At 50.9% G+C, this 13,225-nt stretch overlaps 1 protein-coding gene across 1 annotated transcript; it reads left to right on the top strand.

Annotated features, from left to right (window-relative positions):
* Nucleotides 1–3,376: 3,376 nt before the first annotated feature.
* Nucleotides 3,377–12,489, top strand: Selenbp1 (selenium binding protein 1). Its single transcript, XM_020155753.2, has 12 exons — nucleotides 3,377–3,531; nucleotides 6,495–6,551; nucleotides 6,712–6,824; nucleotides 7,100–7,285; nucleotides 7,951–8,071; nucleotides 9,572–9,754; nucleotides 10,011–10,189; nucleotides 10,963–11,041; nucleotides 11,129–11,250; nucleotides 11,533–11,625; nucleotides 11,760–11,878; nucleotides 12,100–12,489. Exons 1-12 carry the CDS (start codon nucleotides 3,528–3,530, stop codon nucleotides 12,260–12,262), a joined length of 1,419 nt encoding a protein of 472 aa, XP_020011342.1. The 5' UTR covers nucleotides 3,377–3,527; the 3' UTR covers nucleotides 12,263–12,489.
* The last annotated feature ends 736 nt before the right edge of the window (nucleotides 12,490–13,225 follow it).

Consider the following 13,225-nt stretch of genomic DNA (forward strand, 5'->3'; position numbering starts at 1 on the left):
TAAACACTGACTTGATTATTGACTTTCTCCCCTAGATGTCATCTCTATGATGGCAGCAACATTGCCTCATTGAACACTTTGTCTGCAGTATCTGGCTCTAAAACAGTGCTCCAGAAGGTTTATGGAATGCAAGAATGATGAATGAGTGAATGACAATGAACATGGGTGTCTGCTAGAGGGAAGAGCAGTAGATGGGTAGGAGAGTTGCAGCAAAAAAGAGACCAGACTGGTCCTCTCCAATGTGGCTTCACTGTGACCCTTACATGTATTCCCTTTGATCTTCTCCCCTCTCTTTCTTTCTCTTTATATTTTTCTCTTTAATACTTTTATTTGGCTTTGAATTACAAAAATACCACATTCTTACTATTTTTGAAAAATGTCCAAAAAAAATACCACATTCCTTTTTCTTTTCACCTTAAATTATTCTTGGAAACTAACTTTATCATCTTCCTCCCTTCTCTTCACTGGATTTAGTTTGTTTTCCTCCTTCACTTTTCCATCTCACCCAAAGAATCTGAGTGAGAGTGAGTGAAAAGGGGGCATGGAAGCACCCTGACCTCCTGTAGAGTGTCCCTTATGATACCCCCACATGCTCCCCCACAGCCCAGGGATTCCACTTTCTGTTCACAGAGGCCAGGGTCAAAGTTCACAAGCAGCAGTCACACAACCACATCAGCTGTCAGTGGGATACTCTCCCTCCTCCATGCTGTGATTTCCTGGGGTTGGAGAAAGAGAAACAAATGTGGACCCTTCCCAGCCCCCTCCAGCCCAGCCTTCCACACACACTGCTAGGGTGGAAGGTGCCAGCATTGTGGTAGCACCCTAGGATCAGCTTGGGCTGTGAGTCCTGAGTCAGTCTATGTGGCCTCCTCCACCTAGAGAAGGCAAATCAAAGGGGGGAGGGAGTCCTTCAGCTTCTGAGAAGCAAAATTAGGACTTAGCAGATGCTGATGGTGATGGGGGGAGGTCTCCCACCCTCCTGGATGCACAACCTCTGCCTGTGCCAGAAGCAAAGAGGCCCTGGGGCATTTCTGTTAGCAGCAGCCCCCTCTCCCTGAACTGCCTCCCTCTCGGCCTGCTTGAGATTGGTGAGAAAGCAGGAGGCAGAGGTGAGGGGTGCTGTGGAGAAGCCACAGAGACCAGGTCAGAGCAACGATAGACTCAAGGCAGACAAAATACTCCAGCAGCTTTTTTTGGAGTTAGTGACTCAAGGACTTTTGGTAAAAGGGCAGGGATGGGCTTCCTTTCTCTTGAAGATCTTGGATGGTGGGCTACCTCAAGCCAAAAGCAGGGGAATTCAGAGGAGGCAGGAGATGGAGCCCTCAGGAGGAGGAGGGTCAGAGGGTCAGGATGAAGTTAAGTGGAGGTACTCTGGGCACCAGGGGCATGGTAAAAGCAAGGGTGCAGTCTCAGGGGCATCCCCTGTGGAGCAGCTGTACACACCAGACTGATTCTGATGCCTGGCTGGCCGATGGGGCAATGGTGAGAAAAACAGAGGACAGATCCAAGAGGGGTTGAGTGACAACGGGGACAAGGGAAGACTCCTTCTCTGGGCAACCACAGAGAGTCTTTCTTGATGGGCACATGATCCCTCACTGATGGGAACCAGGAGGATGGACAATCAGTGCACCAAGGGCCAGTTTTGTTCCCATTCTTTCCACTCTGGAAATGCTTTCCTTCCTTCCTTCCTTCCTTCCTTCCTTCCTTCCTTCCTTCCTTCCTTCCTTCCTTCCTTCCTTTCTCTCTCTCTCTCTCTCTCTCTCTCTCTCTCTCTCTCTCTCCCTACCTCCCTTTTTAGAGACAATAAATTTATATTAGATACCTGTACACAGCTATTTAGTAGAAAGAGATTCCTCTCAGGCTTGTCAATAGGACTCCCACTTTTTCTGCCAGAAGCAAAAGATGGTTCACAAAGCAAAAGCATCCCATGAGCTCCAACTGTTCCATCAAGGGCTCTCCTTTATTGTGACTGTCCCTGTAACTCTTTCTACAACAATCAGAATCTCAAGCCCAAACTTTACCCTTTTCCCTATCCAATAAAAACCTCACCCCAGAGCTTTCATCCAAGGAGATGAAAGTGGTTTCTGAAGACACAGAGTCAGCAGGTTCCCCTGAAGAGTGGGGACAGGGGTTTCCCTGGGCAAGCAGCCAACTCTGAGGAAAGAGGAGGCCTCTGGCTCTAAGGTGGAGTCCAATTTGGAAAGGTTCCCTTACTTTATCTCTGGTCTAACACTTCAAACACTGGCTTCCCAGGATGGGGGTAGCCCCAGAGGCAGTTAACGGGATCGGGCCTCAGTCCTGCTTTGAGTAACCCTGCTTCAAGCTCTTCAGCATGTAGTGTGCCTGTGCCTAGGATGTTATATCAACAGGCTCACAACTGGGCAGACACTGACTCTCCCAGCTTGAGGGCCCCCTCCAGGATAGACAGAGACCCTGAGGGTTTTCCAAGTGTCACAGGTCAGAGACAGTGGCATCTGTGGAGCTACCTGCAAGCCTAACAGGGGGAGCTGGCTCTTCCCCTGGGGGCTGTTGAGGAACCAGGCTGGGAGATGAGGGGGAGGCACTCCACTTTCACCTCCTTAGGTTTATGAGGGCAATCGAAGGTAATAATGGGCACTGCCAACTTTCTTCTACTTCAAAGGCCAGTAAATGGTTCTGGGAAAAATGGAACCTGGACCCATCCTTTAATCCTGGCTCTGTTGGGGGGATTTGGGGAAGGTGGGCAGGAAGACATGGGTGAGAAATCCTTGGGTGAGTAGGACTGTGCCTTTTGAAGTGTGAATGTCTGGAATAAGGTCTGAAAGTGGGAACAAATGGGCCCACAGTCCTGGCTACCCCAAAATACCAAGAGACAGGACTGAAACATAGATGAGCACAGGAACATGTGGAACATGACCACAGACACAGATACATATGCACATGCCTACACAGGCGTGAATACTCTGGCAGGCACCCACTCACACAGGTGTACACACGTAAGTATATACAAATCCAAACACAGACAACACATAAACTCGCAAGCACGAATTCACACACAGGTCCCGGTGTGTATTCATACAGGTCAACTGGCTAAGTGGCTGAAGCGATAGAGCTCCTGCCTAACAAGTGCATAGCTGGCCCTGAGTTCTACCCCCAGAACTGCAAAACAAAAACATGCTCATATGCACAGACAGCACACAGGTACACAGGAGCCTGCGTGTACACAAAACCAGGCACCCACTAAAGGCACAGACGTATCTGCATATGACCAGATTCACACACACACACACACACACAAACGCACACCCGATAACTCAAACACCAACCGCCTGGCCACTTGGATGAGTCCTGGCCAGCTGCCCAGTGCAGTTTACCCTGGGCTGCAGCCGGCCCCGCCCCTCCCTCACCCCGCCCCCGACTGGTTGCATAAATTCTCTCCCTTCGCCCCTTACCCCGCACAGCCCGGCTCTGACACCAGGACAACATTCCATCTGGCCTCCACTCACTCCTGGCAAACCTGTCAGGACCAAAGTGCATCAGCCAGCAGCATGGGTAAGAAGGGGAGCTTCCAACAATTTTGCATTGCCCACCCCACACCTGGCCCTAGTTTTGGAGGGTCCTGCTTCTAGGAGCTGACTCAAAACTGGGGGAGAGGGGGAGTTAGGGGAGAAAGCTGGACCCTTCTCTGTTGTTCCTACCCTGCAGGCACGTGTGCACGCATGCGCACAGACTTCGCATTTCCCAGCTTAGCCAAAGTTCTGAGGAAGGAGGGCAGAGGGAATGCTGAGAAGGGTGATCCTGGGCTCTCACCTAGCTCCGCTCAGCAGGAATGGAGCTGGAGTACCTTCCTGCAGCTGAGAAAAGCAGATGAAGGGAGATTTTTAGAGGGAGCCCCTATGCCCCTAGCTGTTACTGTAGGAGACAGACAATCCTGTTTTCATTACTGGGCCAGCCTCTTGCTGGGGAGGGAGGAGGAGGAGAGAACAGCAGCAGACAGCCCAGGTCTCTCTTTAGCTGCTCCACATCACTAGCCACTTTGGGAGGAAAAGGAGAGGTCCCCACATTTGTTCGCTAGTACTTGTTTCAGTGCTCCTCCTCAGCCCCACAGTCCTCCCTCTGTCTGCAGGCTCCTGGGTGTCAGGCTAAGGGCGAGTCTGGGTTGGGTGGGAGTGTTGAGCCGGCCCTTCCCTGGGCTGGCAGAATGTCCAGGGGCCAGCCTGGCATAGAAAACTCACTTGAAGCAAGGCACCAGTGGCTCACGCCTGTAATCCTAGCTACTCAGGAGGCAGAGATCAGGAGGATCACGGATTCAAAGCCAGACCCAGGCAAATAGTTCCCGGGACCCTATCTTGAAAATACCCAACACAAAATATGGGCTGGTGGAATGGCTCAAGCAGTAAGAGCACCTGCCTAGCAAGTGTGAGGCCCTGAGTTCAAACCCCAGGACTGCCAAAAAAAAGAAAATCCACTTAAGCTTTCTTTCCCTGGGTTCATCTTAAACCCAAGATGCTCAGAGACCCTGCTTGAAATGCTTGAGACAGGAGTACAACCCCAGAACAAGGAGCCCCCCTGCTCCCTGCAACCTGAGTGGCCTACAGGGTTTGAACCTTAGAAAGGTTGGGAGGGGCAGAGCTGGGCTGGGCAGATGCTGTGGAGTGAGCCACACCTGCACTGCACCATTACTTCTTTCTCTCTCTGGCTTTATAGTTTTCCTATCTGTTTGTAGTTTGTGAATCTCCCTCCCTCCCTTTCTATCCAAAAACCTTCTTTCCCCTCCCCCTGGCATCCTGTGCCAAGTCTTGCCACAGCTTGGCTGGGCAGCAGAACAAACCTCCTTAATTCCTTTGGACTGGCACAGGCCCTCTTTCTTGCTCTTTCTCTCTCTCTCTCCCTTCCTTCCTCCATCTCTCCTCCCCACTCAGCCCTCTCTCCAGCATTCTCTTCCCTCCTCCAACAGCCCTACCCATATTTATTCAACCCTTTCTTAGCCTTACAAAAGACTTTTTCACATTATCTTATTTACTTATATTTCTACACACTTCTCTTTTGTATTTTGTATTTTCTTTTACTTGGAAGTACTTGTGACCATGTTGTCTTATTTGACCTTCAAATCTACCTAGAGAAGCAGGTAGGGTATTATCACCTCCTTTTAGCAAATGAAGGAGAGAAAGTGAATAGAATGGGTGTCAAATGTGGACTTCAAGGTTATGTTTGTTTGGTTTGGGGTTTTTTGGGGGGTTTTTTGGTGGTACTAGGGTTTGACTTCAGGGCCTCATGCTTGCTAGGCAGGCCCTCTACCACTTGAGCCACTCAGCCAACATGAAGCCAAGTTTCTGGACTTAATGCTGTTGTTGCTCCCTTCCTCTTAAGTCACTTGGCTGCTATCAGTGAGGCTCCCAGGCACACAGAGTCTACTCTAGCTATTCCTGGTTTGTCACTTGGTGCACTGGGACAGGGTAGGAGGCAGTGCCCAGTCCTATAAATTCCACTCCAGGATTTCCTTCAGCCTGCTGCTCTATGTTGTTCTTCAACTCCTCCTCCTAGCAGGCCCCAAACTCTGAAGCTAGGGTCCTGGCAGCTGGCCCTCACTGAATCTGTCTTTGGTCCCAGGAGTCAGCATGGCCTGTCTTGCCAAACTCCGGGGTCAGGGGGGTCACTCCCTACAGCTGTGGTGGGTGGGGGAGTAGAAAGTGGCCTAAGGACATCCAGCTGGTGTCAGCCTTGACCTCCAGCCTCCTCCTCCTCTTTGGGATTGATTATGTAACCCAGGATGTGGCATGACAGCCTGGCTCCAGACCCAGGACAGTATGCAGGAAATGTCCCAGTCCATGTAGTGGATGCATTTTGGTGGAGAGTACCAAGCAGACCACTCCACATACTCCCGCCCACACTCCCAGGTTGTCCCCCACCACTGTTTACAGTCCTATGTAAGAGCTCATTGTGGGTTTTTTGTTTGTTTTGCTGTGCTGGAGATCAACCTAGGGCTTTACACATGCTAGGCAAGTTCTCTATCACTGAGCTATACCTCCAGCCCTTGGTTTGTGGGAGGGGTCTCACTATGGAACTCAGTGATCCTCCTGCCTCAGCCTCCAGAGTGCTGGGGTTATAGGCACATTGTGGTAATTTTGTTGTCCCCTTTTCACAGATGAAGTACAAAGTGAGACTGCAAGGTTAGGTAATGTGCCCAAGTTCTGATGGCTAGTCAACGGTAGGCTGAGATTGGGACTCAAATCAATGTCATAACTATCACACCACACAGCCTCTGCTTTGCGTGCTCTGCCCCACCTCACCTGGACCCTGCTGGAATGTCTGTTCCCCTTCAGGTCCAGTCCCTCCAGCTCTTCTGTCACACCCTTAGGGCTGGGTGGTGGGGGTAGCTGTAGGCCAGAGTGATAGGGATGGAGTGGAGACAGCAGTGAGTCTTCCCTAGTTGTCAGGTGTGTGTCACAGACAGTAAGAATGAACCTTCACCCTCCAGTGCAGACTCCAGTCATCATGCCCCATTGTTTCCACAGCTACAAAATGCTCCAAGTGTGGCCCTGGCTACCCCACCCCTCAAGAGGCCATGAAAGGTAATTGCCCAGTGTCTGAGAGCCAGTATCCTCCTACTGACTCCATGGCTGGTAGGGTTGGGAGACCTCAGACCTAGCCTCAGTCCCCTGGCACACTCATGGCCGCCTCTACCATCTTTTCCCATCCCACCATCCCCACTGCCTGCTTTCTACCCTCTAGGACCCCGAGAGGAGATCATCTATGTGCCCTGTATTTACCGAAACACCTGCACTAAGGCCCCAGATTATCTGGCCACTGTGGATGTTGACCCCAAGTCCCCCCAGTATAGCCAGGTAAGGTGGGGCTTGGGTACCGGTACCTTTGAGTCTCCTCCCCTAGCCCTGCCTCCAGTGCTTCTCTTCCCTAACTCCATCCTTTGTCCTCCCTGAGTATGGTAGTTTACTGCCCAAGGGAACAAGCCCTCTAGTGGGATTAGGAGAGTGCTGAAATCCAGCCTGTGCTATGATGCCAAGCCAAAATGAGTCCCTGGGGCAGGGGGCACCTTTTCTGATAGTGTGCAGAGGCATAGCCTGGGCAAATACAGCCTCCTGCTCCCCCTCCATCCTAGGTCATCCACCGGCTACCCATGCCCTACCTGAAGGATGAACTGCATCACTCAGGATGGAACACCTGCAGCAGCTGCTTTGGGGATAGCACCAAGTCACGCAACAAGCTGGTGCTGCCAAGTCTCATCTCCTCCCGCATCTATGTGGTGGACGTGGGCTCCGAGCCCCGTGCTCCGAAACTGCACAAGGCACGTCCTCTCTTCTTGTGGCTGGGACACCCTAATGCAACTGCCATCCCCACAGCCCATGGGCAGGAAGTTACCCCAACCCAGCTGCCTTCTGTGCTTGCAGAAGGTCTGGTTCAGCAGCAGGGAGGGAGAGCAGATTTCAGAAGACATACTTAAGCATGCTGGGTTAGCACCATCCAGCAGTGTGGGCCAGGGTGCCAGAAAAGATGGAGGAAGGAGGCTTCTTTTACTGAGAGGAGAGACAAGTTTTCCCCACACAGTTATGAGCTCAGGGCTTCCCTGAGGAGCTTCCAGGTCATCCTTTCAACACTTTGTTCTGTGCCATCTTAGTGCCAGACACACTGTGCTAGCTGCTAGTGATACAAAGATGACACTGGCATGCATTCCACTGAGAAGAGCTTTAATGGCACAGGGCTGAGTGTCTTCAGGCAAGATCAGGAGGGGTCAGTGCTTCCTGCCTAGGGATTTATTAGCAGTCTCTCTTACTTTCCCTTGCTGTAGAAGTTACCAGAATGAATCTGTGCCACATTCCCACAGGGGGAGTTGTGACCATGTTTTGAAGGAAAGGAGGATGGGGTCAGCAGACAAAGTAGGGGAGTTGTGGGGATAGGGAGTAAGAACTCTGGCCCTGAAAAGTTCTGACTCTATTCCCCACCCTTTTCCAGGTCATTGAGCCCAAGGAGGTCCAGGCCAAGTGCAATCTGAGCTACCTTCACACCAGCCATTGCCTGGCCAGTGGGGAGGTGATGATCAGCACCTTGGGAGACCCCAAGGGCAACAGCAAAGGTACCTCAGACACCAGGTCGTGAAAACTTCTGCAGCTGTGAAGGGTGGAAGCACTTATCTGTGGGGGAGCAGATTCCAAGCCTGGGGAGCAAAGAAGTAGAGAACTAGGGAGAGTAGATGGGCTGGGTCCCATCCAGTATTTAAAATGTTAGCAAGTAACTTCAGTTGTTTCAATTATTCCTACAAAGATAAAACGTGACTGATGAGTTTCATTAATAGGTACAGTCAAAGGGGTCTACTATGAGAAATGCAAAAGCAGACATGACCCCAGAAAATAATACACGTTTCATATCAGCCTTCGTGGATGCACGCACAAACCTCTTAGTCCTTGAGTGACTTAATTTTCACATTTTCCATCTCATTTATGATATATCAGAGCTGACACTTATGTCTACTGTGTGCCACACACAACTGTATAATCCCAGTTTTGCAAGTGAGAAAACAGGCACAGATTGGGCAAGTGACTTACCCCAGGTCATTCTGATGGAACTCAAATCCAGCAATCTGGCTCCAGAATCTTATTTATTTATTTATTTATTTATTTATTTATTTATTTATTTATTTTGTGAGTGTGTGTTACTGGGGTTTGAACTCAGGGCCTACACCTTGATCCACTCCATTAGCCCTTTTTGGTGATGGGTTTTTTCAAGATAGGATTTTGAGAACTATTTGCCAGGACTGGCTTCAAACCGTGATCCTATCCTCTGCCTCAAGAATAGCTAGAATTGTTGGCATAAGCCACTGGTATCTGGCTTATTTTATTTATTTTTGATAGCCCACGTTGGCCTCAAAATCAAGATCCTCCTACCTCAGCCTCCTGAGTGCTGGAATTATAGGTGTGCATCACCACACATGGTTTCTACCTCCAGAACCTATGTCCTAATCACCACTCTTTGTTGCCTCTCTCAGAGTCTTATCAATTTCATCAAAAATCTCATCCAAGGGCCCAAAGTGGAGCATCAGTTAAGGTCATCCAGCTAGATTCCATCTGACTGCTTTGTACAGGAGATGGGAAGAATGTGACATTCCTAGACTTAATAGCACTTAGGAGTAGACATCTGGTTGTGTCATATCATATCATATCACATCAAGGCATCATAATATAGTCAGTGAGGGTGTAACACATTGGGCATGCATGTTAAATGACAAATACAGTTTGCTCTATATAAACCGTGCAGTGAGCGGAGTGGAGGAATCCCATTGTGACTGTGGGAGGGCAGGCAGGAAAAGCACAAAGGCTGAGTCCCAGAAGATCTCTTGGCTCAGAGGGAGAAAAACTTCCCCTGAGGTGTATGAGAAAGCTAAAAGTGATGGGAGGTGGAGGCACCAGACTAGGAGGCCCCACCTCCCACTTGGCCATCTCTGGAAGGAACCTTTTGGACACCTGAATTTAAGGAGATAGTGTAGAGGGCAGGCAAACAGGGGAGCCTTTAGCTGTGTCTGAGGTGAGTGGGGAAGTCCAGTGCCTCTACCTCACCCCCTCCTTCCTTCCCCACTCAGGGGGTTTTGTGCTGCTGGATGGGGAGACCTTCGAGGTGAAGGGGACATGGGAGCGGCCTGGGGGTGCTGCACCAATGGGTTATGACTTCTGGTACCAGCCTCGACACAATGTCATGATCAGCACCGAATGGGCAGCCCCCAATGTCTTAATAGACGGCTTCAACCCTGCTGATGTGGAAGCTGGTGAGAATTACCCACAGGCAGGCAGGAGCCTCGGACCTGCATCCTCAGTTCCCCATTCCCAAACCCCACTCCCAAACCCCACTCCAAACCTGCAGCCCTTTTTCCTCCTTCCAACTCTTGGGGTGATGGTATAAGACTTGTCCAAGAGTTCTCTGGACCCATTTTCTAACCCTCTGCCCTAGTCCATGCCCTGCCTGGGCTCATGCCCTTCCCCCACAAATCCTGAGCCCAGCCTCTGGCCCCATCCCCACTCCAGGGCTTTATGGGAGCCACCTACATGTGTGGGACTGGCAGCGCCATGAGATTATCCAGACGCTGCCTCTGAAGGATGGGCTCATTCCCCTGGAGATCCGCTTCCTCCACAACCCAGATGCTGCCCAGGGCTTTGTGGGCTGTGCCCTCAGCTCCACCATCCAGCGCTTCTACAAGAATGAGGTAACATGCACCACCCCCAACACCAGTCTCGTGGGCACCATGCCCAGGCTTCAGCACTGATGTTCCATGGTTTTACCAACCCAGGCTTTCCCAGGAATAAAAACAAGGCCACCTACCTTGCCTGTCTCCTGTCAGTGCCAGGCTAATGTTGACCTCGTCTGAGTATGTTTCTGTTACTATAACCAAACATCCCAGACACGGTAATTTATAAGAGGTTTATTCAGCTCAGGAGTCTGCAGACTGGGAGGTCCAAGGTCAATACAGGCAACAGGAGAGAGTTTTCTTGCTGGTGGGAACTCTTTGCAGAGTCCTGGGTGGCACAAAGCACCACCTGGTGAGAGGGACACGTGCAAACGACAAACTAGCTTTTGTAACAGACCCACTTTGGAAATAACCCACTAGCCCATTCATGGGTTGACCCAATCATGAGGGATCTGACCTAATCACCTCTCAAAGATCCCACCTGGACCCACCTCTTAATCCCTCACTTGGAGATTAAATTTCACCATGAGTTTTGGTGGGCACATTCAAAACAGCACACTTGAGTCCTAAGTGGCCATATTGATTGATCCACTCAAAACCTATTTAGTTAGTTTTTGTGTTAGGCACTTCTGATGAAGTGTGGCAGTGCAGTGGTAAACTAGCAATATCCCTTGCATGATGGTAAACTCTAGTGGCAAGAAGGCCCTATATCTGCTGTCTCCTTCTCGACCCTGAACTCTGATCTGCACAGCAATCTGCTTCCTAATCTCACCCTCCATTTCCTGATGTAGAGAGGTACTTGGTCAGTGGAGAAGGTGGTCCAGGTGCCCCCCAAGAAAGTGAAGGGCTGGATGCTGCCCGAAATGCCAGGTAAGTGCCTAGGAGGGGTGGAAATCTGTAGGTTCATTCCCACCCTGGGGAGTAAGAGTCCTTCCAGCCTCTAAACCACTCCCCCAGGCTTGATCACTGACATCCTGCTATCCCTGGATGACCGCTTCCTCTACTTCAGCAACTGGCTGCATGGCGACCTTCGGCAATATGACATCTCCAACCCACAGAAGCCCTGCCTCACAGGACAGGTGGGAGCTCTAAGCAAGATGAAGAGAAAGGGAGGAAAGAAAGAGAAGAGAGTCTGGGGATGGGGTAGAGGCTGGGATGGAGCTGGAGGATGATAAAGGGAGGAATTGGGAAAGCAAAAAATGTGGGCTGAGGGAAGGGCAGGCTCAGAACTGTGGGAGCCAGGGCTGTGCATAGGCATGGGTCTGAAAGGAGTGAGGAGTCTTAACAGAGGCAAGCTGCTCTTCCCCTATTTCGTATCTCTCACCACTGTTGTCCTTTATCCTCTGCACCTCGCCGCTCAGATCTTCCTTGGGGGCAGTATTGTTCAGGGAGGCCCTGTGCAAGTGCTGGAGGACCAGGAGCTCAAGTGCCAGCCAGAGCCTCTGGTGGTCAAGGTGAGGACCCTCCCCGCCCCTTGCCGGTGTACTCAAGGAGGAAGGGGGGCAGCATATGATCGTGCTTTTGGGATTCGGGGGTTGGTCCTGCAGTCTGTGTGCTACCTTGGGGTCTGACCCCTGGTTTCCCCAAGGGAAAACGTGTGGCAGGAGGCCCTCAGATGATCCAACTTAGCCTAGATGGGAAGCGTCTCTATGTCACCACCTCGCTGTACAGTGCCTGGGACAAGCAGTTCTATCCTGATCTCATCAGGTGAGAAGCAGACCACCTGGGCTCACCTCCCTAGTCAGTCGTCCTCTCCCAGAGGGGTCATATGGCTTTCTGAAGACTCCTTGGGGACCCCACCTGTACCTTACCATACAGGGAAGACCCTGTCCCCTCCTCCTCCACCCACTCCCCACACTCAACAAAATCTTGGGGGGAGGCCCTGACCACCTCTGACCTCTCCCTTACCTGCTTCTTCTTCCCCCCAGGGAAGGCTCTGTGATGCTGCAAGTCGATGTAGATACAGTAAAGGGAGGGCTGAAGTTGAACCCCAACTTCCTGGTGGACTTTGGGAAGGAGCCTCTTGGCCCAGCATTGGCCCATGAGCTCCGCTACCCAGGGGGTGACTGCACCTCTGACATCTGGATCTGAAATCCACCTCTCGGAGCCCCTCCTCCACATTCTGAGCCCTCACTTCCAGGGGCCTGGCTTCACTCTGTGCTCTCTTGGCCCCCGACCCAAGGCGGTGTGCCCCACCAAAGCCAGAAACTGTTCAAACATATCAGGCAGCATCTCCTTCGCACCACTCTTGCTTTTGCCCACTGTGCTGTTTTTACATGAGCTCTCAGAAGCACCAAGAAATAAACTGGTGAACCGTTCTCAGACCACCTTATTTTGGGGGGGTCATGTGACTCCTCTTCTGCTGACCCTTCCTCTTGTGTGTGAAGAAAGCCTGAAGAGAACTGGGAGGGGGAGGGGGTATGACAGTGACTAGTTCACTCCGAGGATCTGTATGCTAGTAATGCCTAAATCTCACTTTTTTGGTCATCCAGAGCCTAAAGATTTGGGGAGGTGATTGCCACAAGGACACCTGAGGGCAGAGAACATCAATCAGTGTTTTAGACTTTTTAAAAATTCATGCTTTCTCTTAATGGAACTGAACCCTCATTCCCCACCACTAAGACCTCACATACACACATGCCCTGGACCTCTCTTAAGGCTGCTGGGGGATCTTTCTATTATTGAGAGGTGGTGAAGTGTGACCACCTCCACCTGGAAGACAGGGACACCATGGCAAACCAGCCTAAGACAGATGGTCATGGGTCATGGTGGTTTTATCTCCTCCTCACTTGTATGGTGGTTTAGAACCTTGCCCAAATCAGACAAGACTTTCTCTCTGCCGGCTCTTTTTTTTTTTTTTTTTTTGCAGTACTGAGGTTTGAACTCAGGATCTACACCTTGAGCCACTCCAGCAGCCCTTTTTGTAGTGAAGGGTTTTTTTGAGACAGGTCCTCATGAACTATTTTCCCAGGCTGGCTTTGAACTGTGATCCTTCTGATTTCTGCCTCCTGAGTAGCTAGGATTACAGGTATGAGCCACCAGTACCGGGCTTCT

This window comes from Castor canadensis, chromosome 11 (genome assembly GCF_047511655.1).
Source record: "Castor canadensis chromosome 11, mCasCan1.hap1v2, whole genome shotgun sequence".
Classification (NCBI taxonomy): Eukaryota; Metazoa; Chordata; class Mammalia; order Rodentia; family Castoridae; genus Castor; species Castor canadensis.

Coding starts and splice junctions, on each gene's coding strand:
- Selenbp1 (XM_020155753.2), top strand. Junction 10,190..10,962: donor AGCGCTTCTACAAGAATGAG/GTAACATGCACC, acceptor TTCCTGATGTAG/AGAGGTACTTGGTCAGTGGA. Junction 11,879..12,099: donor TTCTATCCTGATCTCATCAG/GTGAGAAGCAGA, acceptor TCTTCCCCCCAG/GGAAGGCTCTGTGATGCTGC.